The 25,826-nt window shown below is 41.4% G+C and overlaps 1 protein-coding gene across 2 annotated transcripts; it reads right to left on the bottom strand.

The window, feature by feature from the left end:
• Positions 1-11,576: 11,576 nt before the first annotated feature.
• Positions 11,577-25,054, bottom strand: caprin2 (caprin family member 2). Of its 2 annotated transcripts, none has more exons than XM_066705287.1 (21): positions 24,920-25,054; positions 23,679-23,919; positions 23,513-23,575; positions 23,311-23,397; positions 21,934-22,172; positions 21,227-21,309; positions 20,528-20,671; positions 20,364-20,410; positions 19,637-19,891; positions 19,255-19,296; positions 18,905-19,036; positions 18,001-18,085; positions 17,777-17,829; positions 17,420-17,533; positions 16,939-17,046; positions 16,340-16,480; positions 15,103-15,274; positions 14,745-14,927; positions 14,433-14,536; positions 14,163-14,229; positions 11,577-13,603 (listed from the first exon to the last, which is right to left on the bottom strand). In XM_066705287.1, the coding sequence occupies exons 2-21, from the start codon at positions 23,904-23,906 to the stop codon at positions 13,035-13,037; spliced, it is 2,916 nt and encodes a 971-aa protein (XP_066561384.1). In that variant the 5' UTR covers positions 23,907-23,919; positions 24,920-25,054; the 3' UTR covers positions 11,577-13,034. The 2 variants fall into 2 exon arrangements, with proteins under 2 accessions (XP_066561384.1, XP_066561385.1); XM_066705288.1 differs by having other exon boundaries at positions 14,805-14,927.
• Positions 25,055-25,826: the final 772 nt, after the last annotated feature.

Genomic DNA, 25,826 nt, shown 5'->3' with positions numbered 1-25,826 from the left:
AAAACAGTGTGAGCGAGCCCAGAAGGGTTTTAACAGATCAATCAAAACAAGATTTAACTCCAAACTAAAGTGTTTTACTATAAACCAAACAGGAACACACAGGATCAACATCACACTCAAAGATCAACTAACACACACCTGTAAACCCCAAGTCAGTACCAACTACCCAATTAACAGTTAATACCCCCCTCTAGAGTCCGATAGTATGCTGCCCACAAACAGCAATAGTATCCCACTATTAAAAAAAAACGATTCCTGATGTTCCATCCAATTAAGATAACAGATTAGAATTAAAATATATTTTATATACAGTACTACTCATGGGGGAAATGTCACAACCGCTAAAGAGAAGGATTTGTTTGAGAAAACGGCTCGTGTGGATCAAGGTCACTTTAAGTCAATGGTAACTTCTCTCCAGTCGCGTCATCTCAGCACAAAACGTAGGCCCCCCTTCTGCTCACTTCTCAAGTGGCACTCAACACAGCACGCCTGTCTCCCTCCCACACCTTTATCTCCCCTCCTCTTAAAACTACCAATGTACTTCATTAGTTAAAATAATGAGAATAGGACAAGTGACAGATAACACTATGCAGATGTGGGGGATAGGGCCCTTCTAAGAATATGTATTATTAATTTTACGAACAATCTTGAGTGAAAATTTAATAACTACGAAGCCCATTACAGCCACTTAGTGAGTGATTTCATAACCAAGCAAAGTTTCACTTTACAGGATTTAAGTGGTTTCCCAGCCCAGCTAACGACATTTGCTATTCAAGAGGTGCACAGTGTAATTTCAGACCTTTAAATTGACAAGAATAATGTAAACAAGTGAGGGAGTTTTAGGAATTAATAATTTATTACAGTTACACACATTCCATACAGCTACAGTGCAGTCTAATGGCAATAGTTGGCTTGACAAGTCTTCTAAAATATCAGCATCGAAGGGTAAAGATAACGTGGTTATATCAACAGATTTTAAATACATCATACAAACTAGAATCGACAGAATTATACACAACTAGTCACTCACAGATCGCTTGTGCCGAGAAAGGTGTTTTACAACTAAAACATTAACTGTACATCTAAAATTGATAGTAAAAATAAGTTAATATATTGTCCAAGAATGTATATTATTTTTAAAATGATGTATTTTAACAGTAACAAACAACAGCATCCTTATTTAAATTAGTGAACAGAATACAAGGTTTACAGTGATTTAGTCTTCAGATTTCTACTTAAAAAATGTTTTTTACACAGCAGTGCATGTACACATTTTGAGTTTAATTAGAATAAAAACAGGAAGTCTAACTCAGTGTTATAATTTAACGCACTTCACTTTTGTTCAGAAGTAAACTAAGGAAGCACACTTAGTTTTTCTTGATGCTAAGTTAATGTGAATGAAACTATGGTCCACATGACCAACATCATAACCTAGATGAGCAAAACCAAATACATTTTTGCAAAACATTAAGTCATTTATAGTTGCTTTAACCCAAAATGCAAATAACAAGCACATTTAAACAGTGAACAACTCTACACATGACACAAAAATCAATTGGGCAAGTCTTGACAAACAAAATGAGAATTTGTTCACAGCAGAAAACACATACTCCCACAAGTGCGAATCTCTACAGCATATGTGCAAATCCTCATTGCTCAATTGTTCAATCAACAATCAGTCTATAATCACATATGAAAGAAGTCACCAGTGAGTTGGTGTTGGCAAGAAATGGAGCAAATCAGATGAAAGATAGAAAGAGGGGGACCACAACCACAAGCCCATAAAAAAACAGCTCAAAGGGGAAGACACAAAACAGATATTTCCAATGACATACTTCCCACTATCATTGACCATGTGCTAAATCATAGCCTTTTAATGCAAGAGTCTGGGCACTCACTGACATATTGAAGGACATGCACGAGGTGGGGGGGGTTCCCTGCGGAATCCCATTTTGCTGTGGGCAGAGCAGAGCATGCACACTTGATCTATCTCGGGATTTTAAGAATCGATATCAGATTGTCCAAACCAGAATCCCAATTAATCGGAAAATCTATATTCTTACCCAGCCCTAGTGTTTATTGTGCAATTTTGAAATGGCTGATGGAAAGACACTCATTATATTAAAATTGACACTGTTTTGATGGACTGGTTTGATTTTGTGACATGTATTCACAGCATACACAGCAACCGTCTCAGCTGGTAGAAACCAGAGCCCAGCAGGGAACTGAAACAGGGAGCAGGAGCCAGCTGTGAATGCGCTGGTGTTTATATAGGTTTGATACAGAAGTGAAGCTCTTCCCACACTGGCTGCAGGGCAGGGTGGGGGGCCTTAATACACACTGACTGGACACTGCTGTACAGACACTGCACTGAGAGGGAGGGGGGGGATAGGGAGCAAGAGAGTGACAGAGAGCAAGAGTGTAGTGGCAGAGAAAGCAAAAACCTTCCAGACAGTGAGATCATTGAAAACAGACAGAAGAAGGGGGACACAGAGAGATGGGTCGACATGAGTACCAGCTGTGAAAGACGTGTGAACATTGTGTCAAGCGACTGATGGTGAGAGAAAGGAAATGGTGTGCAGAGTGGAGTGCAAAGACTAAACATGAGAAGGAGGATGAGAGAGGGAATTGAGAGAGAGGCTTTGCTAAAGTGTACAAGAAGCACGGCTGTAAGAGAAGGTGTGTAAAAGAGAAGGAAGTGGAGCAGGGCGTGGTCATCTGTGAATTGGCTCCTGTTCTTCCACGGGTAGTCCTGTGCTGAAAGGCCACGAGGTTCTGTTCCTCCTCATTCTGTGCACAGTTCACAAACCTGAGGGAGAGAAAGGGGATGTGAGGGAAAGTTAAAGGAAAGGTCCCAGTAGTTCCAAAATCTAAGTTTTGTGTCATTATGTGTTCTTGCACTTTTAGATATTCGTCTGACCGAATTCAAAGCCGGAAAATGTAAACATCCAGCAGTTTATTAATAGAAAACTGAGATCACTTGATTACTGCAATATGAACACACATGAACCAAGTCCTGTGAAATCACAGAAGTGAACCACAAAAACAAACCCGAGTTCTTTTCCAAACATTGTACTTTTTACCCAAGGTAGTACCCAAGGTAGTACCCAAGGTAGTACCCACAAGCACACTGACAATGCCTTTAAAGCAAGTGGACCGAAGTGAGCACACTGGAAATGATGCCAGTGTGAATCCTGCCTTATGCTCTGTATCACACAAAGACACAAAACTGACTTCATAACTGATGGGAGTTCTCTTTAAACTCAACTTTAACCCTTAACTTGAACTCACTCAACAGAAGAAGCTTGTGCTGCTCTACATTTACCTAATGCCGAGATGAGTTCAGTCTTTATACATTGATGACACTGAATACAGGAGAGCAGCCCTCCAGCACACAGAGCGATACGTCTCACCTCATCCAGTTAGAGTTTGTCTCGTCCTGGGCATCGATGTAAGTCACCTCCTCCTTCTCTCCGTGGATCTGTGGAAACACAGGACTTTGTTACCACGGTCATTCGCTCCTCCAACACACTGCGCTTCTTCTTGGTTAAATGTTTCAGGAATTGCAAATTGTTATAAAACCATGGAAATATATTGGCCAGTGTTCCTATATGACAAATAGGTTTAAAAATCAGTATTTGTATTGCTTTCTATCATAACACAGAACAAGCAGTGTAGCGTAGAGTTCCAGGTGTTCAAAACTTCCAAGGTTATATTATTGTAAACCTTTTTTGCATATTTGACTCTGTCTAACTAGACAAATTGTGGAATAGGATATACAATGGGTAATAAAACGGACAGGTTATGTGTGCAACTTTAACACAAGTACAACATCATTAAGCGCTAGAAAGCCGACCCTGGTGAGGGAAGTCTTGTATGTTGTGAACAAAACTAACAGTTAAGAAAATGCTTTGAATAATTTAAAACACGGTCACCACGTTTCTTTATCAGATAGAAAACAGGTGGGGCTGTTGCAGTGCTGGGTGGGACACAAAATGACCACTCAGAAGGGCACTCCATCCCCTTGAGCCCTAGCGGATGAATAAGCACTTGGCACCCCTTGGTTGTTGGGGGGAGTTGGAGCTAGAGTGTGAGACTGTGTGTGTGTGTGTGTGTGTGTGTGTGTGTGTGTAAGAGACTGCATGACTGCGTGAAACTGTATGCTATAGAGACCAGGCTGGGCTCCAGGGCAGATGTTGAGGAGACTCACCACCCACGAGAAGCCACTCAGCACAGCCTCTTACTCACTGGCCAGCTGCCACTCGTAGGGCCCGTAATGCACCCCTCTGGGGAAGAGGGCGCTCTGGTTGAACACCCCCAGGCCCGAGCCAGGGATGCCGGACACCTGCAACATCAGGCAGAGGGGCAGTGGCGGAGGGGCAGTGTGCTCTGAGCCCAGCCCAGCGGGTGTCAGCGATGAAGACGGGCCGGCCGTGGACCTCACACTCGTCCAGGAAGAGGGACGGGCACCCCTTGCAGACTGGCAGAGACACAGGGACAAGACAGAACAGGGTCAGGCGGTGGGGAACGGTCACACTGCAGCCTGGCACTATGCAAGCTGTTACACAAAAGATCTGATACACGGGTCTCATCTCAAACACGAGTAACATGGAAGGAAATAAAAGCACATACAACACAGATTAATTCAGTCTCACCTGATCTGCTGCTGGACATCGCGTTGACAGATCTACATCAACACAAAACGAGCAAATACGTCACTTCATTCCGCAACAGACAAAGCCACAAACGGACTTTTTGTATGGTTTTACCTCAACAAATAGTAAAACAAAACGGTATTGTCTTGGAGTCCGAGCACAACCATGGACTCTGCTGCAGTGACAGGCCGGTCACTGTTTACTGTAACTCGGGGAAGGCCGGTCTTACCTCTCGGGGCGGCTGCCGTCCGACGGGACTCGTGGAGTTATCGAACAAACCAAAATAAAACACGAAACAAAACCATAACTCCTTTTTGAACCTACCTTCACTTTATTAAAGGACCCCCCCCCCCTCCCCTCTTAACATACACTGCTAATCAAAATGGACGACACAAGACAAACAGCACAACGTCAAACTCACAATACCAACACAAGTCAGAGTCCAGAAGAAAGAAGTCAGTGTGTCATTGAATCGGGGTCGAAAGCCAGAGGTCAGAGGTCAGAGTTCAGAGGTCGTGTGGTTCTCTCTATGGCTCGCCCCGTCCTTTCTCTAATGGATGCTCTGACATGCGCCCAGGCCAGCATGACTTTTTATAGTCTTGTACAGCGCCATCTAGTGTGTCCAGCTATTAACTGCACGCAGGCGTTAAATTAGTCGCCACTACGCATGCTCTGCGCGTAGGCAGATTGGGGGGAACCATAAATGGGCGGATATCAAAGCCATGGGGGTGAATATTGCAGGTGGAAAACTTGTGTGGGGGGGTAATGTATGATATCAAATAGGGGGTAAGGTAAATAATAATAATAATTTTAATTTTCTCAGTGTTCTCATGACGTTTTAAAATATATCCTGCCTTCGAACAGTGATGATGGACTACTGCACTCGCCATAGTCTATTACAGTTTTTTCTCGATTGCTAAGCCACTTTTAATGAAACTCGGGTCAGCTTGACCTCCATCTTAACCTAATGAGCAAAACAGTATTCTTTTTTGCAAAACAATAAGTCATTTCTCATAGCTTTCACACACCATGCAAATGTTAAGCACAGTTTTGCAAAACAGTTAAACACAACTCTCTACAAAAAGACACAGTTGAGTAAATCGTGTCAAACAAAATAAAAAAACATTTGGTCACATCTACTACAAATTACTCCCATGAATGTGAACCTCTTCTGCACATGTGCAAAAGGTCTTTGCATAATTGTTCATTCAGCAAGCAGTCCTTATTCATGCATAAAAGAGCTCACATTTGAGCTGTTTGCAAGGATGGACCAAGTAAGAGGAAGTAGGCGAGGGCGAGGGCGAGGGCGAGGGCATGGACAGAGAAGACGTAGAGCTGCCCATAAAGGAAGAGGGGATCAGATGTGTATAGGTGGTGGAGTAGCTCAAAGGGGAATACAAAGAGCTAATGTTTCACATTACATTTGTGCCACAATTATTGACCATTTTGTCAATCATGGCCTTTCCATGAGAGAGGCTGGGCAAGGCAACTCCCCATACATTGCTGTATATGGTACTGAATGGTTTTGCAGCCCACCCAGGAATGGTGATGCAATGCCTCCCACCATACTCTCCTTTTCTTAATCCAGTCGAGGAATTCTTCTCTGCTTGGAGGTGGAAAGTTCATGACTTCTGTCCACATAACTAGATGTCTCTCTTAGATGCAATGAATGCCAGTTGTCTGGAAATCACTGCAGAGGACGGCTAAGCTTGGATGTGCCATGCAAGGAGATTTGTTCCTCGGTGCATTGCAAGGGAAAGCATCCAGTGTGATTTTGATGAAAACATGTGGCCTGATGAACAACAACGAATGAACTGACTGTGGTGAATAATGTATTTGTGTTGCCTGTTTTGACATTGCTTTGTTTTAATTGATTTGTCAGCTTGGAGTATTTTATTTGTATTCTCTGTATCTACAGCAACATTGCATTTGTACAGTGGGGGAAGAAAGTATTTGATCCCCTGCTGATTTTGTATGTTTGCCCATTGACAAAGAAATGATCAGTCTATAATTTTAATGGTAGGTGTATTTTAGCAGTGAGAGACAGAATAACAACAAAAAAATCCAGAAAAACGCATTTCAAAAAAGTTATACATTGATTTGCATGTTAATGAGGGAAATAAGTATTTGACCCCTTCGACTTAGTACTTGGTGGCAAAACCCTTGTTGGCAATCACAGAGGTCAGACGTTTCTTGTAGTTGGCCACCAGGTTTGCACACATCTCAGGAGGGATTTTGTCCCACTCCTCTTTGCAGATCCTCTCCAAGTCATTAAGGTTTCGAGGCTGACGTTTGGCAACTCCCTCCACAGATTTTCTATGGGATTAAGGTCTGGAGACTGGCTAGGCCACTCCAGGACCTTAATGTGCTTCTTCTTGAGCCACTCCTTTGTTGTCTTGGCTGTGTGTTTTGGGTCATTGTCATGCTGGAATACCCATCCACGACCCATTTTCAATGCCCTGGCTGAGGGAAGGAGGTTCTCACCCAAGGTTTGACGGTACATGGCCCCGTCCATCGTCCCTTTGATGCGGTGCAGTTGTCCTGTCCCCTTAGCAGAAAAACACCCCCAAAGCATAATGTTTCCACCTCCATGTTTGACGGTGGCGATGGTGTTCTTGGGGTCATTCCTCCTCCTCCAAACACGGCGAGTTGAGTTGATGTCAAAAGAGCTCAATTTTGGTCTCATCTGACCACAACACTTTCACCCAGTTCTCCTCTGAATCATTCAGATGTTCATTGGCAAACTTCAGACGGGCCTGTACATGTGCTTTCTTGAGGAGGGGGACCTTGCGGGCGCTGCAGGATTTCAGTCCTTCACGGCGTAGTGTGTTACCAATTGTTTTCTTGGTGACTATGGTCCCAGCTGCCTTGAGATCATTAACAAGATCCTCCCGTGTAGTTCTGGGCTGATTCCTCACTGTTCTCATGATCATTGAAACTCCACGAGGTGAGATCTTGCATGGAGCCCCAGAGCGAGGGAGACTGACAGTTATTTTGTGTTTCTTCCATTTGTGAATAATCGCACCAACTGTTGTCACCTTCTCACCAAGCTGCTTGGCGATGGTTTTGTAGCCCATTCCAGCCTTGTGTAGGTCTACAATCTTGTCCCTGACATCCTTGGACAGCTCTTTGGTCTTGGCCATGGTGGAGAGTTTGGAATCTGATTGATTGATTGCTTCTGTGGACAGGTGTCTTTTATACAGGTAACGAGCTGAGATTAGGAGCACTCCCTTTAAGAGAGTGCTCCTAATCTCAGCTCGTTACCTGTATAAAAGACACCTGGGAGCCAGAAATCTTGCTGATTGATAGGGGGTCAAATACTTATTTCCCTCATTAACATGCAAATCAAACTTTTTTGAAATGCGTTTTTCTGGATTTTTTTGTTGTTATTCTGTCTCTCACTGTTAAAATACACCTACCATTAAAATTATAGACTGATCATTTCTTTGTCAGTGGGCAAACGTACAAAATCAGCAGGGGATCAAATACTTTTTTCCCTCACTGTAAAGGACAAAATGAAAAAAGGTCAAATATAGCCTGTTGGTTCTGGATATTCCGGCTCTTGAGTGACATTTTTTCTGCATTGATCATCTTTGGTAAAATCGTTTTAGGAAAAAAGAATAGAGCACATGCTGTGATAACGTTTACTTTTATGGTAATACTATAATTATAGTATAAAAAATGGCACAGACATGTCAAAGTGGGTTAAACATGTTAGAGGATATTTGAAAGTTGTATTTAGTATTTATTGGACTATTATGTAATGAATAATTGTAATATCTCATTAGATCACAAATTGCATGATTTGATGGAGGTAGTTGATTTTGTGTCATGTATTTAATGTTTTGAGAGTCTTAGTGCATTTTGCTAATTAAATGTGTCATTTTGGCCAATGTGTTTCAGTTTGGGGCTGTGTGTTAATTGTTTTGAAAAAGTGAATTCTGTTTTGGCAAATGTGCTCAAACAATCAAGAAAAACAGTAAGTCAGGTAGACAACAATTTGTTTGAGTCTCTAAACAATTCTGCCACCGTATGTATATTTAATAGCAATCACCATAAATAAATACAAATAAACAACAAATATGCAGCCGATAGATATTTAATTAATAAAATTGTAATTACTAAAAAATATTTGTATTCACTCTACTGGCAAAGGAGTGTATTGGCCTACGAATCATGATGCTTAATATCACAATGTCAGCCTGTGAATAATCATCACTATTTCACTATTTCACTATTATTTTTATCCATAGCATCTTTCCAGTCAATCCACAAGATCTATGTGGGATTTAAATAAATTGCTGTGTTTTCTTACCCCCTCGATATAGTTTATTTTGTTATAGTTTAAACAATTGAACTCATATTCAAGATTTGTTTTTCTTGCATACACTTTAATGCACACACTTGAAAATACAATGTATGTGTAATATTATACACCATAGTGACCTGTGTCTCTAAGCATCATAATTTAACAATCTCCTTTCATACTACATGTCAGTTTAAATTGTTACTTAAAACCACACCTTCTCAAGATTATATAAAAAGCCTGGTCAGCAGCCACATCAGTTGCTGATTTAGAGCAAGTTCTCCTCACCTTGGGTTTCTAGACGCAGTGAAATCTAATGAAACTCATTTCCAGGCGTCTGTATCTAGAGGCAGAGTTGTGAGACCAGCAGCCAGGAAGTTCCTGATTTTAGACAATTCTCCAAAATACAATCTCAGCTTAAGAGAGTATAGTAATAATGCAGTTTTTATATAACAGCTTTATATCACAATGTAGAAGCCATTTGCTTTTCTTCTTGGCACATTTCTCTGTTCCCAATCTTTTATGCACTTTGGTGGAAAAACCTTGACTTCACCACACATTTATCATGTTTTACATTTTGGCAAAACTAATAGGTAATTTAGAAACAAATGAGTTGTGATGTCAGCATGTCTGGTCACTTAGTGATATGAATTTATTGGTGTTTTTTACATTGGCTGAACACTTTCTTCTGTCACAAATGCTGGTGAGAAACATTTGAGAAAAGCTGGGATCTTACAGAAATAATAGCAAGTCATAAAGGATATTAAAACAAGAAAGCGGGAAATTCCACGGTTCTAATGTTTTTTTTCCAGAACAAAACTGTTCTGTTTGGTAGTTTTGCTGGTAAACAAAGGCTTTCTATGACTCAATGTCAAGTCCAAGTCTCTGTTAGAAGTGAACATGTTGTGTGAAAGGTGTCTCTTATTGTATAAGAAATGTCATATTGCGCTATTTACACTCTGAAAGCACTAACTGCACAAAAATACATTGATTATAAAATTAGAGACAACTTCACATGACACATTCACTTATTATAAAGGATTAGACATTGTAAAAAATATATATATTTAAAATATAAAGGATTAGTGTTGATGAGCAACATTAACAATAATCAAAGGGGTGAAAAACACGATTTCCATTAACAATTGTCTAATCCTAGGAGATCGATTTTATTACAATCTAGTTATTGGAGTCACACTGAGACACTTTGAAGTTCATTCTAATGTATTTTGGATCCCTTTTGTTTTGTTTTAATTTTTCTCCTCCAGGAAAATTTCACATTTAAGAACAGCTTTCCAGTGACCGGTGGAGAGGCATCTCTCATAGGATCACCTCAGGAATGGGCCGACATTACCCCAGCTTCATATAACTTGCCACCGGACATCAGAGGGCTAGGCCAAGTTCTATGTAGGAAGGAACTGCGCAGCCCCTCCTTCACATTAAAGCCACTCATTGCGCAGGCTTCTGCTTTCACCATATATGTCCGGTGACGACGCGATAAAGTAATGGGGGCAGGTCAAGGATCTGACAGGGAGCCCTTAGCTTGATTCCTGCATGGAGGCAGCATGGGTATGATGGTCATTCTGAAGATGGGAACACAAATACCTTGTTCCAACACTGTCTGTGTATTTTAAAATTTGATTAAAATAAACCAATGACTGTTTGACTAAAATAGTTTTATTTTCATTACTGAGGAATAGTGTGGAAACACTTGCAATGGTGGCGTGGGAGAATTTAGAATGCATTCCACTGCCACACAATGTTGGATTTTCCAAAGATTGTGAAATAAAAGTGCTTTTCTATAAATGTTTAAACTGCTCAAAAGATACCTTATAGTTTTTCTTTTGCAGGAATTACTACATCAATTAACCAGAATAAAAATGCTTTGTAGCAAAAGTGTCAAAGTGTGGACAGTTAATTGTTATCAGAAAGGGAGTACACATTGCTCCGTTAGATAAGATACAATCTTAATGAGAATAAATATCAGACCACAGGTGCCAATGTTGTATAAGGAGACTAAAAATACACTTTATTGTTCAACATTGAAAGCCCATCTCAAAGGTTTGGACCAAAATTACATTAACAGCAAATTCATCATAATGGAGAGTGTCATTCCACTGTGCAGTAGGCTTTGATTTAGTATAATGTAAATCGCTTTATATGCCTAGGTCTGAAGGACTATACGGACTAGGGCTGCCAACTTTAGCAAAAGAAAATAAGGGACACTTAACCCTAGGGGGGTCTGGGGGTATGCTCCCTCAGGGAGAGTTTCTCTGCTAGTTTCTCATGACATATCAGAGGGTGGTTTAAGCAGTTAACTATGTATGAGACTTGTAAGTACAAGTTTCTATGCTTATTAGGTTTCAGAATTGTCATTCAAGGAAAAACAAAACAAAAAAAAACAAAAAACAAACCGCTTAACATACATGAAGTAAAAATTAAAATCACCACTGCATAGAACTTTCTGAACAGACTTTAAAGAACTGTAATGTTAATGCATTTCCATCATAAGGACACAAAATTCAAACTTTTAAATGCTATCAGTCCTGAGGAAAATGTTAAAGAGCTGCTTAAAGCAGCTGAAGTTTCATCGGACAACCCGAATGCAGATAAAACCTTAAACTCAAGTTACTGAAATAGCAGAATATAGCTGTATATGCATATATACATATTAAAAAGTAAAAAAAAAAAATTGTAAACTGAAGATACCAGAATAAAGAGGTCAGCAGAGATATGGGTGTATTGTAGCAAGCCAATCCTCATTAAATTTAAGGCTTTTACACAATGGAGCAAAATGTCCCCATCATTGGATTCATGCAAGAAGCGGGGGTTCCTTAATCCAGGAAATATCCTTTAAACACAAACATGCAGAATCCGTGGAGTGTGGGAGAAAACCAGGACCTTTCAGTTCATAACCACATTTATCCTCAGGAATCAGCCAGTCTACAGCTCCAGTCCCTTTTAGAACTTTACTATGAAATGTAAACCAAGTTTAGCACCAAGTTATAAATCCCTGGTCTCCATTTGGTCAATATTTGCATTTTACATTCAGCAAAGAGTTTGGTAGTGTGTGTGGATGGGGGCATAATTAAAATTTGTAAGCGATTAAGCTATTCAGATGTGGTTGTATTTAAAAAAAAGGCCGCAAAGTTATATAAAAATAGGATCAAGGAGTTAACCTTCATATACTTCAGTCAGGATGTAATGAATACATTTTGCTAATGGTTTATTATATACATTGAATGCTCTTGCCTACAAGAAGATGAGACACTAACTGCACAATATATATTTTTTATTGAGGCACTGTAAATAGCTCATTTCAGAGCAAACTCATCAGTAAGGTAGATACCAGCTAGACAGACAATTACACGGCCGTTTGTGGCGAACAGATAAATGACGCATTCACAGCTCAGTTTTCCCCACTCCCATTCAAAAAGCATGGCAACATTGAATAATTTTGAAAATGCTTCACTAGGGTCATGTAATTTCTGCTACATCAACATCATTCAGCAATAACTATCACTCAACCAAGGCACCATATCCTATACCCTTCAGCAAAACAAAAGTAAAGTAAAAAAATAAACATCCAAAGAATGATCACATCTTAGAGGTTTGTTTCAGCCTCTAAAAAACAAACCTTTGTGGTAGTACAGATGCATACAACTCACCTATTGCATTAGCCATAACCCTAAATGAATACAATATCCAGGGAGGCAAATTTATATGCAAAACTTGCATGAGCATTCACTCAAGCCGTGATCAAAGCTCATTTCAGATGGCCATGTATCACACTGCAAATTAGTAGGATCATCTTGGACTCCAACTACACAACAGCAGTCCATTAAAGGACCCTGTTGGCGGGGGGGGCGGCAATAAAATAAAAATGGAGGGCTTAAATCTCAAAACTAAACTGGAGCATTTTAAATGGGGAAGAGATATGGGCATGCAAATGTTGTTTCACCACACACACTGCGATAAAGTGCCAGTGTTTAAGTGCAAAGCAGTTGTGACCCCCCCCCCCCCCGCCCTGTGTTTTTTTTTTTATCCCTATGGTGATTGAGTCAGAGAGGATTTCAATCCTGGTACAGAAGGTAGCCCGAGAACGTGGAATATTTCCAGCTACTTCCATAGATGGCACCTCTGTGCAGTCGCAGCCAGATCTGGTCTCCATGGTACAGCTGCAGCACGGCATGGTTGCTCGCCGTCTCGTGGTCCGGCGCTCCATCATTTGCGTAGGCAGACACCATCACTTCCTCATTCCTCATCAGGTTGACGTACAAGGGCACGTTGACTGCCAGCTTGAGTATGTGAAAGATGAAGACATAGGTGCCATTGACCGGACAGGAGAACCTTCCCATCTGCATGTCAAAGGTCTCTCCAAGGTTGTTGAGGAGGAGGTCAAAAACAATGGGTTGGTCCAGGGTTCCAGGAGCGAAGTTGGCAGTGCGGGCAGCAGAGAAGGCGACTCGCATCTGCTGGGGGAGGGGATAGACGTGCACGGGCATGAGGGTAGGCCCCTGGGTGGTCACTGGGACATCGATTGGAGTAATGCAGCGAGAGCCAGTCTGGCCAGAGTCCACACTCGCAAAAGTCTCATTATCCCGCTCTGGACTGCTCACTTGGGAAGAATCGCTCCAGGTAGCTGAGGAAGGAGAAAATTAAAATAAAGCAACTACCATCTCTGGAACAGCAACACTTCAAGAAGTAGTTTAAAAATAAGTAAAATGTTCTACAACACAAAAGAACTTCCACAGTGATGGCTAATACCGAGAATAGGATTGAGGTTTAGACAGATTCTCTCTTAGCAGATGTCCTTTTCCAGGGCAACTTTCAATTGTTACAATAGATTAAGATTCCTCACGAAGTACAACTTGGGCACAATTGTGTATACAAATTCAGAATGCATTTTTAGTTTCATGTATCAATTGATTTGACCCTTTAAAAGAGCACAAACTAAAGGGTGTGCTGGAAACTAGAAATGTAGTTTGACTCAAGAGCCAACCAGCTCACTGCCAATGACCCGAATAAAAGCGCACTCCAGAGGTTTAAACACCTACGATGTGCTCCAATAAAGATCAGTTTGAAGATATGATGTAGTCGTCCCTTACAGTCAATAGCTTAATGTCCAACTAGCTTCTAACCCACATGTTCCACATTCCCACATTCACTGGCAACAGGCATTTATGTTTGGGACCCCTCACCTCTTGAATTAATGCGTTGGCCACCAGGTCCTCCTCCTCGTTTATAATTCTGCTGGTACCCAGTTTCCTGATGAAATCAAAGTGTAAAGTCTCCCTTTCGAGTTTCATTTTTTCAAAAAGTTAAAGCAGCATTTTACAGGTTTAGCACACATAGGCTGCAGCATGTAAGCTATACCAAGTAAATAACTAAACTTTATAATCTACAAAGCTAAAATGTAAAAATATCCATAGAAAATAATGTGGCCTATTCCTTAATATGTTCCTCCTTACCCTGGTCCCATACAGAATAGTCGTACACTCTCTAGTAGGATAGGTCTGAGGAATGAAGCTTCCACCAGGGGACTGGATGCCATTTTTGTAACAGTCAAACCCTCCTGAAGACAAGAAAGAGAGGGAAGGGAGACAACTATTAAGTTTCAGCAGGTGTAACATCAATATATATAAAAATGTACATTCAAATAATCCATGCAAGTGTTTCAGTTAATTTCAAAAGCATGAATCTCCTTTCCAAGCAGGCATTAACAAGTGCTTCATTCACCAATGTATACTTTTAATTACATTTAAAAAATATGAAATATATACCTTTGTACCCACTCGGTGAACGGTATGAATTTGCCAGAGCCCGGCCACCACGTGTCATACCTCTGACTGCCCCTCGAGTGTAGTAGGGCTGGGTGGAGCGAGAGAAGCCACCAACTTGAGGTCCAGGAGACAAGTAAGTCTGACAGCCATTGCTTACTGGGCATTCAGACTGATATGAAGTAGCTGTTGAACAAGGGAAGGAGAAATGTCACACTTGAGAAGTTGGTGCATTTCAATTAAATTCAGAATACACCAAATTATAGATTTTCTAATCTGATTTTATTTTTTAGTTGCAGACGTGTCACTGCAACTGAAGTTATGGAATTCAAAAAAATCCATTCCATGAAAAAAAGCTTACCTGGCTGTAGATCATCCTGATCGAGCAATCCTGAGGGCTGAAGGGAGCTCTCAGGGGGAGTCTGAGTACTGGCTGTGGAATAGCTTAGGTTGTAAGTATCGGAAAATCCACTTGAATCCGCTTTCGAATCTGAATCACTTCTAGGTGGCAAGGGGGCATTGACCTTGAAAACCTGAAGGAAGAGACCACACGACCGGATTAAGAGACTTGATTCCGTTGGCCATTGTAAAACATGAAAATCAAAAAATCAGTCCATTGGTCATGAATTCTGGCAAAGCAAGATTTAAAAATTTAAAAAATTATACACATTTTAAGAGGTACTGAACTAGGACCTGCACAAAAGAAATTGGAGCCAGTTACAGACCACAAATCTTTGGCAGCTTTGTTCCAGAGGTTCTTGCTTCTCCAATGGGAAGTCAAGTACTACATTTTATAGTTTCAGGAAGAAAGTTTATCCGATCCATTCCAGAAACAGGACTTTCCATCGGGTAAAAATTGGCATCTGTATTGCAAGTCCAGAGTCAAAATCAGGCTTGACAATACACTTGCAATCAACACATTTCTAGCTTTGTTTTGTACATCAGGTTCTAGTTTTACAAGCACAGTAGGCAGATTTAAGATGTAACTAATGTTAAAACCTTCAAAGATAGTCATCGAATTCACGGACACTAGTGATTACATCATACTTGTGCGATTGGCACTTCTAAAAGCCTGGAAGTTCTGCTTCTGGACTGCAATGCTTAATGGCAAACCCTCAGGGATTTGTTAAATTTTAAGGCTGAACCAGAACTACAGCAAACCCTGAGGTCACAGATTAAGTAGGTGTGATTTTCAGATTACAAATTTGCATCCAATGATCTACACCGTTGTATTACACCACATTATTGCCCCCCCAATTAACGCTTACCATTGTCAAATGTTTCAGTTGCAGGCATGCCACAATTTTAGAAGAGATGGGAGAAAAATATTAAATCCCTAAAAGAATCACCACAAGCAAGTCTCGGATTTCTCCCTGAAAGCAAATGGTTTCATCGCTTTATAAATGGCGCCGACAGGCAGGGGACATTGACAAGACAGTTCTCCATTGAATAGATGCGTCCGTCTTGAAAAGGTTGGAAAATGCCAAATTAAGAAGGGCATGCTTATTCCTCATGACAATGGAAGAACTGGGAACAAGTCTGTGGCCTGATGGGGCATAAGAATGGCTCAAGAATGAGGGAGGAAAATAAAGACTTACAGTGTGCATGGTCTGAAATGGTGCTGCTGTCATGCTTAAGGTGCAGTTAGTGGGAGGCAAAGAGAATGTCTGCCCTGGACGGGGAGGGGAGGTAGATATGCTGATGGTGGGGACACTTTTGTTTGGCAGAGAGATGGGCACCTAGGAAAGCAGAGCAAAAGGTGGAGAGAGGGAAGAGGACATTAAAATAAACATTGCTGCCTGCTAACTAATCAAGCCGGGTTTTTTTTTTGTTTGTTTTTTTGTTTTTAAATCCATGCCAGGACATTTATAAAGTGTCAGCAGTTTCCCCACAGGATGGAATTTGGATAGCACAAGCAGGCAGAATAGCTTTTGCTTACAATTCCAAATATTGGTGTGCATCCTCAGCAAACAGGACTTCCAGGCAGGGCTAGAATACCCCAACAGCCCCGCCCCCCCCCCAACACACTCCTCTCCCCTGCCAGAGCATTTCAATGATTATACATCCAATGCAGTGCTGTACAGGAAGCACAGTTCCTGGAGTTTGGAAAAATCATGCATGAACACAGTAGCATTTTGCACCATTAAACATTGCTTTAGAAGTATTTATATAAATGGAAGTAGACCAGTCCACCTACTGGGTTCGTATCCACCACTTTCTCCACTGGGGATTCGGGGACTCCCGATTCACTTTGTAATGATGGTGGTGAAACAAAGCTATCCCCCGTAGAAAGTTGCACATCTTCCTGGAAAAAATTAACAAATCCTGATTTAGTCCCTAGTTTTATACAAATTAAACTTGGTTTTGTTAAATCACAAAGATTTTAAAAATTTTAAGTGATCTTAAGAATTGTATTAAAAGTTTTTAATCATAAGTATTAAAAATTTGAATTGTTTTTTTATGTAATGTAAAATACTATAAACAATAAAACAGTATTTTATACAAATTAAAAGTTTGTTAAATCAATTGACCTTTATTTTTGATCTGGGCTACATTTATACCATGTCTTATTTAAAAATACAGAAGGAAAAGTCAACTTGCAAACTATACTGCATTTCAGACAACAAATGAAGTACAGCATTATTGCATTGCATAAACAAGGTTTGGCTATACAATACATGGGCAGATTCATCCGCAGAGAGGTCCATTGCCAAGTCATTCAAAGAGTGCTCTCCATTGGTCAAGGTGGTTTTGGGGCAAATGGGAACACGGGCAACAGGGGATGAAGAAGGCTGCATAAGAGAAAAGGACTTAAAACTGAATACTCCAAAACAATCTCTATAAGCCAAGCTATTCCTGACCAGATGGTTTAACCACAAAATGCAAATGTTAAACTACAACTTACAGTACAATGTCCCCAGTTATATGAACCTTAAGTTAAAAAAAATTCAGAAGAACTTTCCTTCCAAAAATGTGGACAGTTCTTAAAATTGTCATCACCACTCCCCCCCACCCCCCAACATTTTGGTCATTACCTGCAAGGCTTTCGGGAGGAGGTCCGCTTGGCTTTTCTTTACTTCTCTCTGCACTGTTGAGGGAATGGATTCAGAACAAAATTCTGCTCTTGACAATCCATAAATTGAGGTCTATCAAAATGGATACATTTAAGCCACAGACCAATGTCATTAATGTCTTGTTACCCATATTGCAAGTGAAACTTCCCTGTGCTTCTCCCCCCTCCCCATTTATGTCTGCATACCTATTGGTGTAGATGTTACAAGTGCAGAATGCGGTTTTCTGGGAGTTCCACTGGTGGGCGAACCCTCTCCTTCAAGAACCGAATCCTAAAAAGCAGGAAAAGTAACACTTCTAGAAGGCAAAGGACTACAGAACAGTGCAGACAAAGGGTGAAAATGTAAATGTGCCATAATAGCTGCACACATGAGGCACTGAACTGGGAGGATGCACAATCAAATTGCTTATATCCTATCAGGAGGTGAAGAACCCAAATGCAACACTATTAAGGTGTTAAGGTATGCTCAGTGTATGGTCTCTGTACTTTCCCCAGCAGTTAATATAGGGGAATTTAATGATTGGCCTTTCCTCTTCTAAATCACTCCAAGTTTGTTTTTGTACACAGGGTTCCAATTGACCTTAAGCTTTATCCTTCATAACCTTCAGCTGCACAACTTTGTGGATGTGCTCATTTAAGAAATCCATATATGGTCTTCAATCTGCCTGGCAAGTTAACTTCTGGATTATAACATAATAGAAACCTACTATTCCTTCAATGATTTGCCACCAACCTCTTATGAAAAGCTGTAAACAATGCAGTGTTTGAAAGAATCACCTTAAAAGCACCGTTAGCCTGGTTTGAGAGATTTCTCTTGGGCATGCGTGAATAAAATCAAGCAGCTGAAAACAGGACTTCCAGTCCATCATTAATAAAGGAGGGATATTGTGGAGCTTCACTGCACAGCTTTTAAACTCATTGGATGATTCCAAATTGTAAACATGCCATTAAAACCAGTTTTTTTCTTCTGTAAAACAAAGAGCATCACTGCTACACAGTAACTGAACTGAGTACTACATAAGGTCCCTTCCAAATAAAACTGACATGCGATTATCTGTAGCAGTCTGGGAGATGTCAAAGATTGTTATACCTGCATAAAGCTAAATGACCCCTGAATCTGATCCATCAGATCCTCCAGCTTCTGTTTACGCAGCACTGGATCTTTTGGGAGGGACGATGGGGAATTGAACACTGCTACTGGGGGAGGGTCAGACTTTGGTACCTGTTGAAGATCCAGTGAAGTGGTTTTAAATCACATTGCTGAAAGCATCTGAAAGCCTGTCCCACCAGATTACTTGGTTAAAAGAAAACTGCTAAAGATTAATCTGCAGGAAAAGACATGCCTCATAAGGACAGTACAAAATGGTAGTTTGAGAACTTAACTAGGTTTAAGAGCCTCCAGAGTCTCTGGTGCCCATACAGGAAAAATAAAACACTTACAGGTTTAGTTTCTTGCTCAGTCTTGGACTTCCGTTCACGCCTCTGATAGGAGGGAGACGGAATCAGGGTTACAAAATCGCTTCATTAGCAGTGCAATGTAGAGTAATAAGTCCAACAAGATTTGAAGACTTAAAAAAACGGCAGGGCAATAAAGTCCTACAACGTGTATGGGCGAGTAAATGGGAGCAATGGAAGGGGAGCAGGGTGTGTATTGACCCAGCTGTGTGCATTAGTTTTAGGTCACTAGCCAACACTTTCTGCACTTGAATTTTAGCATCACAAAATCCCCCCCATCCTAATAGATCAACTTAAAGACCTCTAAACACTACCTTACTTCCAAGAATCATTCAAGCACTATGAAGAGTTCAAGCTGTACACTAACTTGTTTTGGCTCTGTGGCAGGCCTCTTCACCTCCTCTGGCTCTTTGGGCACAAATACTGCTGCTGATCTGCAGGGTTTCAACACAGCCTGCTGGGGAGGTGTTGGCTTTTCCACATAATCCATGTCCCAGGAGTCAGGTGGCTCCTGCTGCTTCAGGGCCAGGAATTCCTTCTTCCAGGCCTGTGACAGAGGTTGCTTGGCCAACTTCTCTTTGGCGCTGAAGTCTGTTTCAGGCAAGTAGCGTCTGTTAAGAAACTACATGATCCAAAAATAAATAAAACCAAAAATCACACCATTTCACATTTGTCAACCATATAGACAAACTTCGCCTACAGGGTACATGTCAAAGCTAGGCCTCTGTAGTCAGTCATGACTTATCAGAACATCTTGTCACAGCGAAAGATGTTATAAATAGGAATATCCAGGCCCAATACAGTTTCACAGGCCACCATACATTTTTAAAACCTTTGAACAGCTTGGCAAAATCAATTCACTTAAGCAAATTAAGGATACCGGTCCCTTAAAGGATGCAGTGTTCATGGGTTTGACTAAAAGGCCTGCATTACTCAATTTACTAGAACCAATTGAAGTCTTAATGTAGAACATATAAAAATCTGTTGGATTGGACACCTCCTGGTATGGAATAACACCAGTGTTCAAGTTGCAGATAAACTATTGCAGGTAAACCATAAAGACCATATTCCCTAGATTTAGGAATCAATCTTACCTCTCTTGTTGGGACTTCACATGCTGATTTTGGCATTCCAGGTAGATCTATAATGGCAAAAAAAAAAGTTACCATTGACCCTAGTCATTCTTTCAGAATGAGCAATGAAGGGGGAGGCACATTGGTAAATTTTGCAATCCTTACAGAGCCTCCAAATACATTACCTGGAATCCTGGAACGATCTTTTGGCGGTTCTGCCTTTACTACTTCTGCCACAGCTTCTTCTAGACCTTCACTGTGAGGGACAGGAATGTGGTCAAAGTAGCCACAGTCCAGCAGTTTGGCAAGTTGCTCCTTCATGTGCTTGTCTGCAACAAAGAGGGGGCCAGGTCCTTATGCAGCCAAAGCAAACTAACCCATTAGGGAAGAGACCAAAGCAGAACTACTGTGGGGTTGACATCTTGGACAACTTTCCATTCTGCTAAGCAAGAGACCAGGAAGGTATTCAATGCAAGGCCTGGACAAGGTTATGTAATCCACAATTCTCTTCCCAACACGAGTAAACTGCATAGAGCTGATCCAAGGTTGTGGCTTGAGACCTTAACATGTCTTTCAAAGTGTTCAAGGGGGGAAATGGAGTTAGGCCTATGCATATTATGGCTAGATGCTCTTAAGCCTTTACAGGTCTGACCTGGTATTACATTACCCAGTGACTTCTCTCAGGTCCTGGGGTGTTGCCTGAGCCAACAGGCTCTGGATCCAGGTGGGAGCCAGTCAATCCACACTTGTAAACATGGGAGCGATGCATTTAGAACCAACATAACAGGTTTAAACATCCTGTACTGGAGAATCCAGTTAGACCTCAAAAAGGCAGTTAAAGGGTCACGTTATAATGACGAATATCAGCTCCATTGAAAACTTACAGGTAGTACCAGCCACAGGTTTGTCTGTTCCTTCTAGCAACTCCCAGTAAGTAGCGGATGCCTGCTCCATTTGATCTTCCAAGCTGGGAGTTTTAGGATACAGAAATTCACAAAATGATTCGCCAACACAAAAGCCAATGCAGACAGTTGTGGCAGCCAACAAATTCTGACTGCATCTCAATCCCAGCTTATTAGTACTGGAGGAAGGACTGACACCTGGACTGAGTTTCAATTCCACCCTCAGGATTTGCAATTTTGCACTTTGAAACCAACTGCTTTATGGTTTAACACATTCCATTATGTAGGACATTAACATTTTGAATAATTTAAATACTAATGAGCATTGGACCAAAAGACTTTGAAAACTGGAGCCAAGAACTAGAACTTGAGCATAAGGACTAGAAAGCCTACAGGAAATTCACATTCCTTAATAGTATGTATTTAAGATTTTGAAGTTGCATTGCAACAGTTGTCTTAAGATGCTGACCATGTAGGAATGCATTACTCATAACAGACATGGACCTAGGGAAATGCATTATATTAAACTCTGTAGAAAATCTAAGCACATTTCTGTGAAAAGGTAAGTAGGGGTATAGTTCTATGCATTCTCTAAATAAGTTCAGATATTCCAAGGTCACTGTAGACTACCAAGTAAATCAATTCAGAGAAGGAGTGCCAGTGAGGTGCAAAATGCTCCGCCCTTTTACCTCATGCTCTCATCTCTGTTACACCCCACCAGCTTAGAGAAGTTCAGGAGGTACTGGAGCTCGCGGGTAGAATGGAAGGGCGCCCCATTGAGGCCACTGCGGAAGTCCTTCCTCACATGCTCCTGCTGTAGGCTCTGAAAGATGTAATGGAGCTGAAGAACCATACGCAGTCGCTTCCTATCTGCCTCCATCTTCATCACCTGCTCTCGCCGCACTGCTTTCCTCTGGGCCTTCAGCAGCTGTAACAGCAGGAGCACATTCATAAATCAATACATTTGCCGATCAGAGAAAAAGCAGAAAAGTCAACCTATGAAAACTACTGCCAGAATGTACATTTACCAACTATACCAAACTGTTAGAGTCCTGCCACCCAAACCTAAAAAGGCAAAATTAACTCTAATTATGCCTGAGGAGTTCACACATTAGGGAGACAAAAAATGCCAAGTCCTAGCTTTTTAGCAAGTCATGCTGTGAACCATCAAAGTGTTACTCTACATGTTTAAAAGTAGCAACCAGATGCGAGTTCTCACTCATGGTGGGAAGGGATTTCAGAAACATGGAATTCAAATTAATGCCCATTTCTATACAAAATAGTCTGACCAAACAAAGTAACGGTCAAAAGGAAGCTGGAGAACTGCCAAAGAAATCTGAAGCAACATGGATATAAAAATAGTATATTACCTTCCCTAAACAAAGCATTTTGATCTAACAAAAATTAAATTAAAGAGTGACAGACTGTAGTGCTACAATACTAGAAAGCAGAAAGACACTTCAAGGGTCTGTTAAAATCAATGTGCCTACACAGGAAATTCTCCCCCACAACCTGCAGCAAGTACGACAAATCCGAGAAGACTTCCACTACTCATTCTGCAGGCCTTCTCTCCGGGCAATTACCAAACCATAGATCACGGAGGAAAGAGAACACTTGTGGTCAAACATGAGTTCAGCAAAATTGTCCTCACCATTTCAGACAGGAGCCCCACAACCCTCCCCCACCACCACACAGTAAATGCTGTCTAAGCATATGACTGGTGTAACAGATGCCCAGTTACTGTACAAGGACAGAGCAAAAGTCAAATGCCAACATTTCTAGTAAAGGCTGAACAATGAACAAATACCAGATTCACACCCCCATAGAGCAGTAAAACCTGCATCAAAATATTCTGACAGATCTCTGCAGTGCTGAGGACTTTATAAACTGAAGGTAATCTTGGCATTTCCCCAACCTGCAACAGCACACTTTCTGGCTAAATATTCCCCATATCTGGGGCAAGCAGAAAGGGAGCAAAAGCAAGCATTGACTGCTGGGCTACAGTTTACATTTTATCCAAAAACCTACAAGGTTAGTTCAAACAGACATTAGGAAGAGATTCTTACATCTTGGCTGAGGGAACTGAAGGTCTTTTGGAGCTCTCTTGCAAAAGCCAGGTTATGCACAACCTCATCATACTTCTCCACAGCTTCCTGAAAAGCAGAGTGACAGAAGAGGGACAGTCAGAGGAAGACCAGACCATATTAGGATTGAGGGATTCCCACCAGTGATTTGCACAAAATTCCCCTTTCAGCCATCACAACTCACCAGCTGGTCTTCATTAAGTGTATTTCCATCCTTGAGACGCTGCTTATAGTCTTCTAGTTTCAGCTGCAGAAAACATACCAAAACATGAGTGAGCACTCAAAGACAGAAGAACTCCACACACAAAGCAAGATTAGACCATTGGAATTAAAATTCAAGCAGGCGCCACCTTCTTCTTTTCAATGTTGCGGATCTTGTGCTTTAAACAGATGAGCCCATCCTCAATGTAGGTTTCATAGCCTTGGTAGGTGGTTGTGGATGAAGCCAGGGCCAGCTGCAGTGAGCTGAGGACAGGAGTGCCCTCCAGCTTGGGACTCCCATGCTTCACTTTCACCTCCTCGGAGTGGTCAGACGTTGGAGAGAGATCGAGGACGGGGGAAGGGGAAAGCTGTACCATTGTCAATTGGTTTCTGGGGATAGAGGAGATTGGGTAAATAAAAGAGCCACAACTGACAGGAAAAAGCCTTTACTTCAGACAGGTGGAGAGGGTTAACATGCTAGAAAATCTCATGACAATGCATCAGACCAGCTTTTCAATATGTACAAGATAGGTTTGAGCACAACAGACATTGAGTGTATGAAGTCCAATTATTGATTGTAATACATACACTGCAGCAAACTCAAGGGGGGAGGGGAAAGGGGTTCCCAAGTCAAAATGCTCACCATGCTGTAGTTACGGAAAATTAAACTTGGCACATTTTCTAGTTGAACTGCCAATGTAAATTAAACAACGCAAAACGTAGCCTGTACAAGGCTGGACGTCTGCAGCCATCGATTTATAGCAAATGCAGATTTGAGGAATTGCGGAGGGCAGGATGAAGGCGCTTTAGATATTTTGCCCCTTTCTGGAGTGACTAGACTACTGCAGCTGCAAGACTGCGCTGGACTTGACAGCCTGGACACTGCGGCGCATGCGCGCTCAATTGGTTTTGCATCTGAATCGGGTCTGCCCATTTGGCATGAGTTCTGCAGTCGGACTAACCAGTTTCCCATTTTAGATCCATTTCACGCCCCTTGCTTTAAAACCGCTCCTTGACAGATGCGTTTATGAAAGGAAATGTAATCCATAGCAGGCCATGTGCTTGCCTTAAATGTAAAAGCAGCTCAGTTTCTTACTATAACCATTGTTGAAAGTTAATTAAATAGATCAGCTTTACAGGAACGGATGCCTGACGGTATCTGAAGACCACACACATTTTCAAGCAAATGCTATACTCCCCACCCCGCCCCCGGCAGGAGCATAGACAGCCAATTCTAACTACATACACATCGAAAAACAAGTACACAAGAGTAACAATATCAACATGTTTCACTTTCATTTAACACCATAGGCTTTTAAAGTCTAATTTAAATTAGGTCCTAACAAAAAAAAAGTTTGCTATGGAATTTGAAACCACAACGCACACCAACCTCCTCGCTCTTCTCACTAGCGGTGTGAACTGCAAATGAGATGGAGCTGCTAATCACAGGCAAGTGCTTGACCACACATCTAGGAAATGAAAAAGCGCAGCCAGAACCAAAAAAACAAACGGTGCTCCCTCCGCAGTGCCAGTTCAACAAGGGCCGCTCTGTCCCTACCTGTTACCTTTTTATACCCTCGCCGGACTGGAACGCCATGACGTCACCGAGGCCCGCAAAGCAAGGCACCTGCTACCGCAGGCGCACGGACCGGCTGCTGACCTCGGCATCCGAGCCGCCAGCAGCGCCTGTCAACGGGCATCTAAACACAGCGGCTACGGGATGCAATTGAAAAGAGTAACATGATGACAAGCTGAAGGAAAAAGAAATGAATACAGAGAAGTCCAATTTCAATTGAAAAGCGCGTCTCCACCCATGACATGAGATTGCGTTTCTGGCTCCCGTTTGCACTGCAGTTTCCCAGTCCCTCTGTCGCAGATTCTCACGGTACAGACAGAGATACGTAACATTTATTTATTTATTTATTTCAGTGCAACAGTCTCGTAGAAATTGCTCGGCTCAGCAGTCTGTTGTCCACCAATAAGATCGCACATGCACCCTAACTGGAACTTGATTAAAGCTGCCCGTACTCGTGTATATTTGTGATTTTATTTGTTCTTATCTAGGCATGATGTAATGTATACAGACAGGTCTGCATTAGGTTATTGATCTTATAAATATGTATCTAAAATTCTTTCAGGGAAGATACCCTGATTAGCTACTCCATAATCCAGAGGATACATTTTAATAACTTAGTAACGAATGTGTTTTAGTTATTTATTATCCAGGAAAGATCTCAAAATAAAGTATTATATCAGCATTCATGGAAATACCTAAAAACCGCTCAGGGTCTGTTTTA

This window comes from Amia ocellicauda, chromosome 5 (assembly GCF_036373705.1).
Source record: "Amia ocellicauda isolate fAmiCal2 chromosome 5, fAmiCal2.hap1, whole genome shotgun sequence".
NCBI lineage: Eukaryota > Metazoa > Chordata > Actinopteri > Amiiformes > Amiidae > Amia > Amia ocellicauda.
The sequence above is the reverse complement of the archived record's forward strand: the minus strand, read 5'-3'. Positions and strand labels throughout refer to the sequence as shown.

Coding starts and splice junctions, on each gene's coding strand:
- caprin2 (XM_066705287.1), bottom strand. CDS start 23,906: ATGGTACAGCTTTCCCCTTCCCCCGTCCTCGATCTCTCTCCAACGTCT. Junction 17,830..18,000: donor TGTAACATCTACACCAATAG/GTATGCAGACAT, acceptor TTCCCTCAACAG/TGCAGAGAGAAGTAAAGAAA. Junction 14,537..14,744: donor TTCACCGAGTGGGTACAAAG/GTATATATTTCA, acceptor TCTTGTCTTCAG/GAGGGTTTGACTGTTACAAA.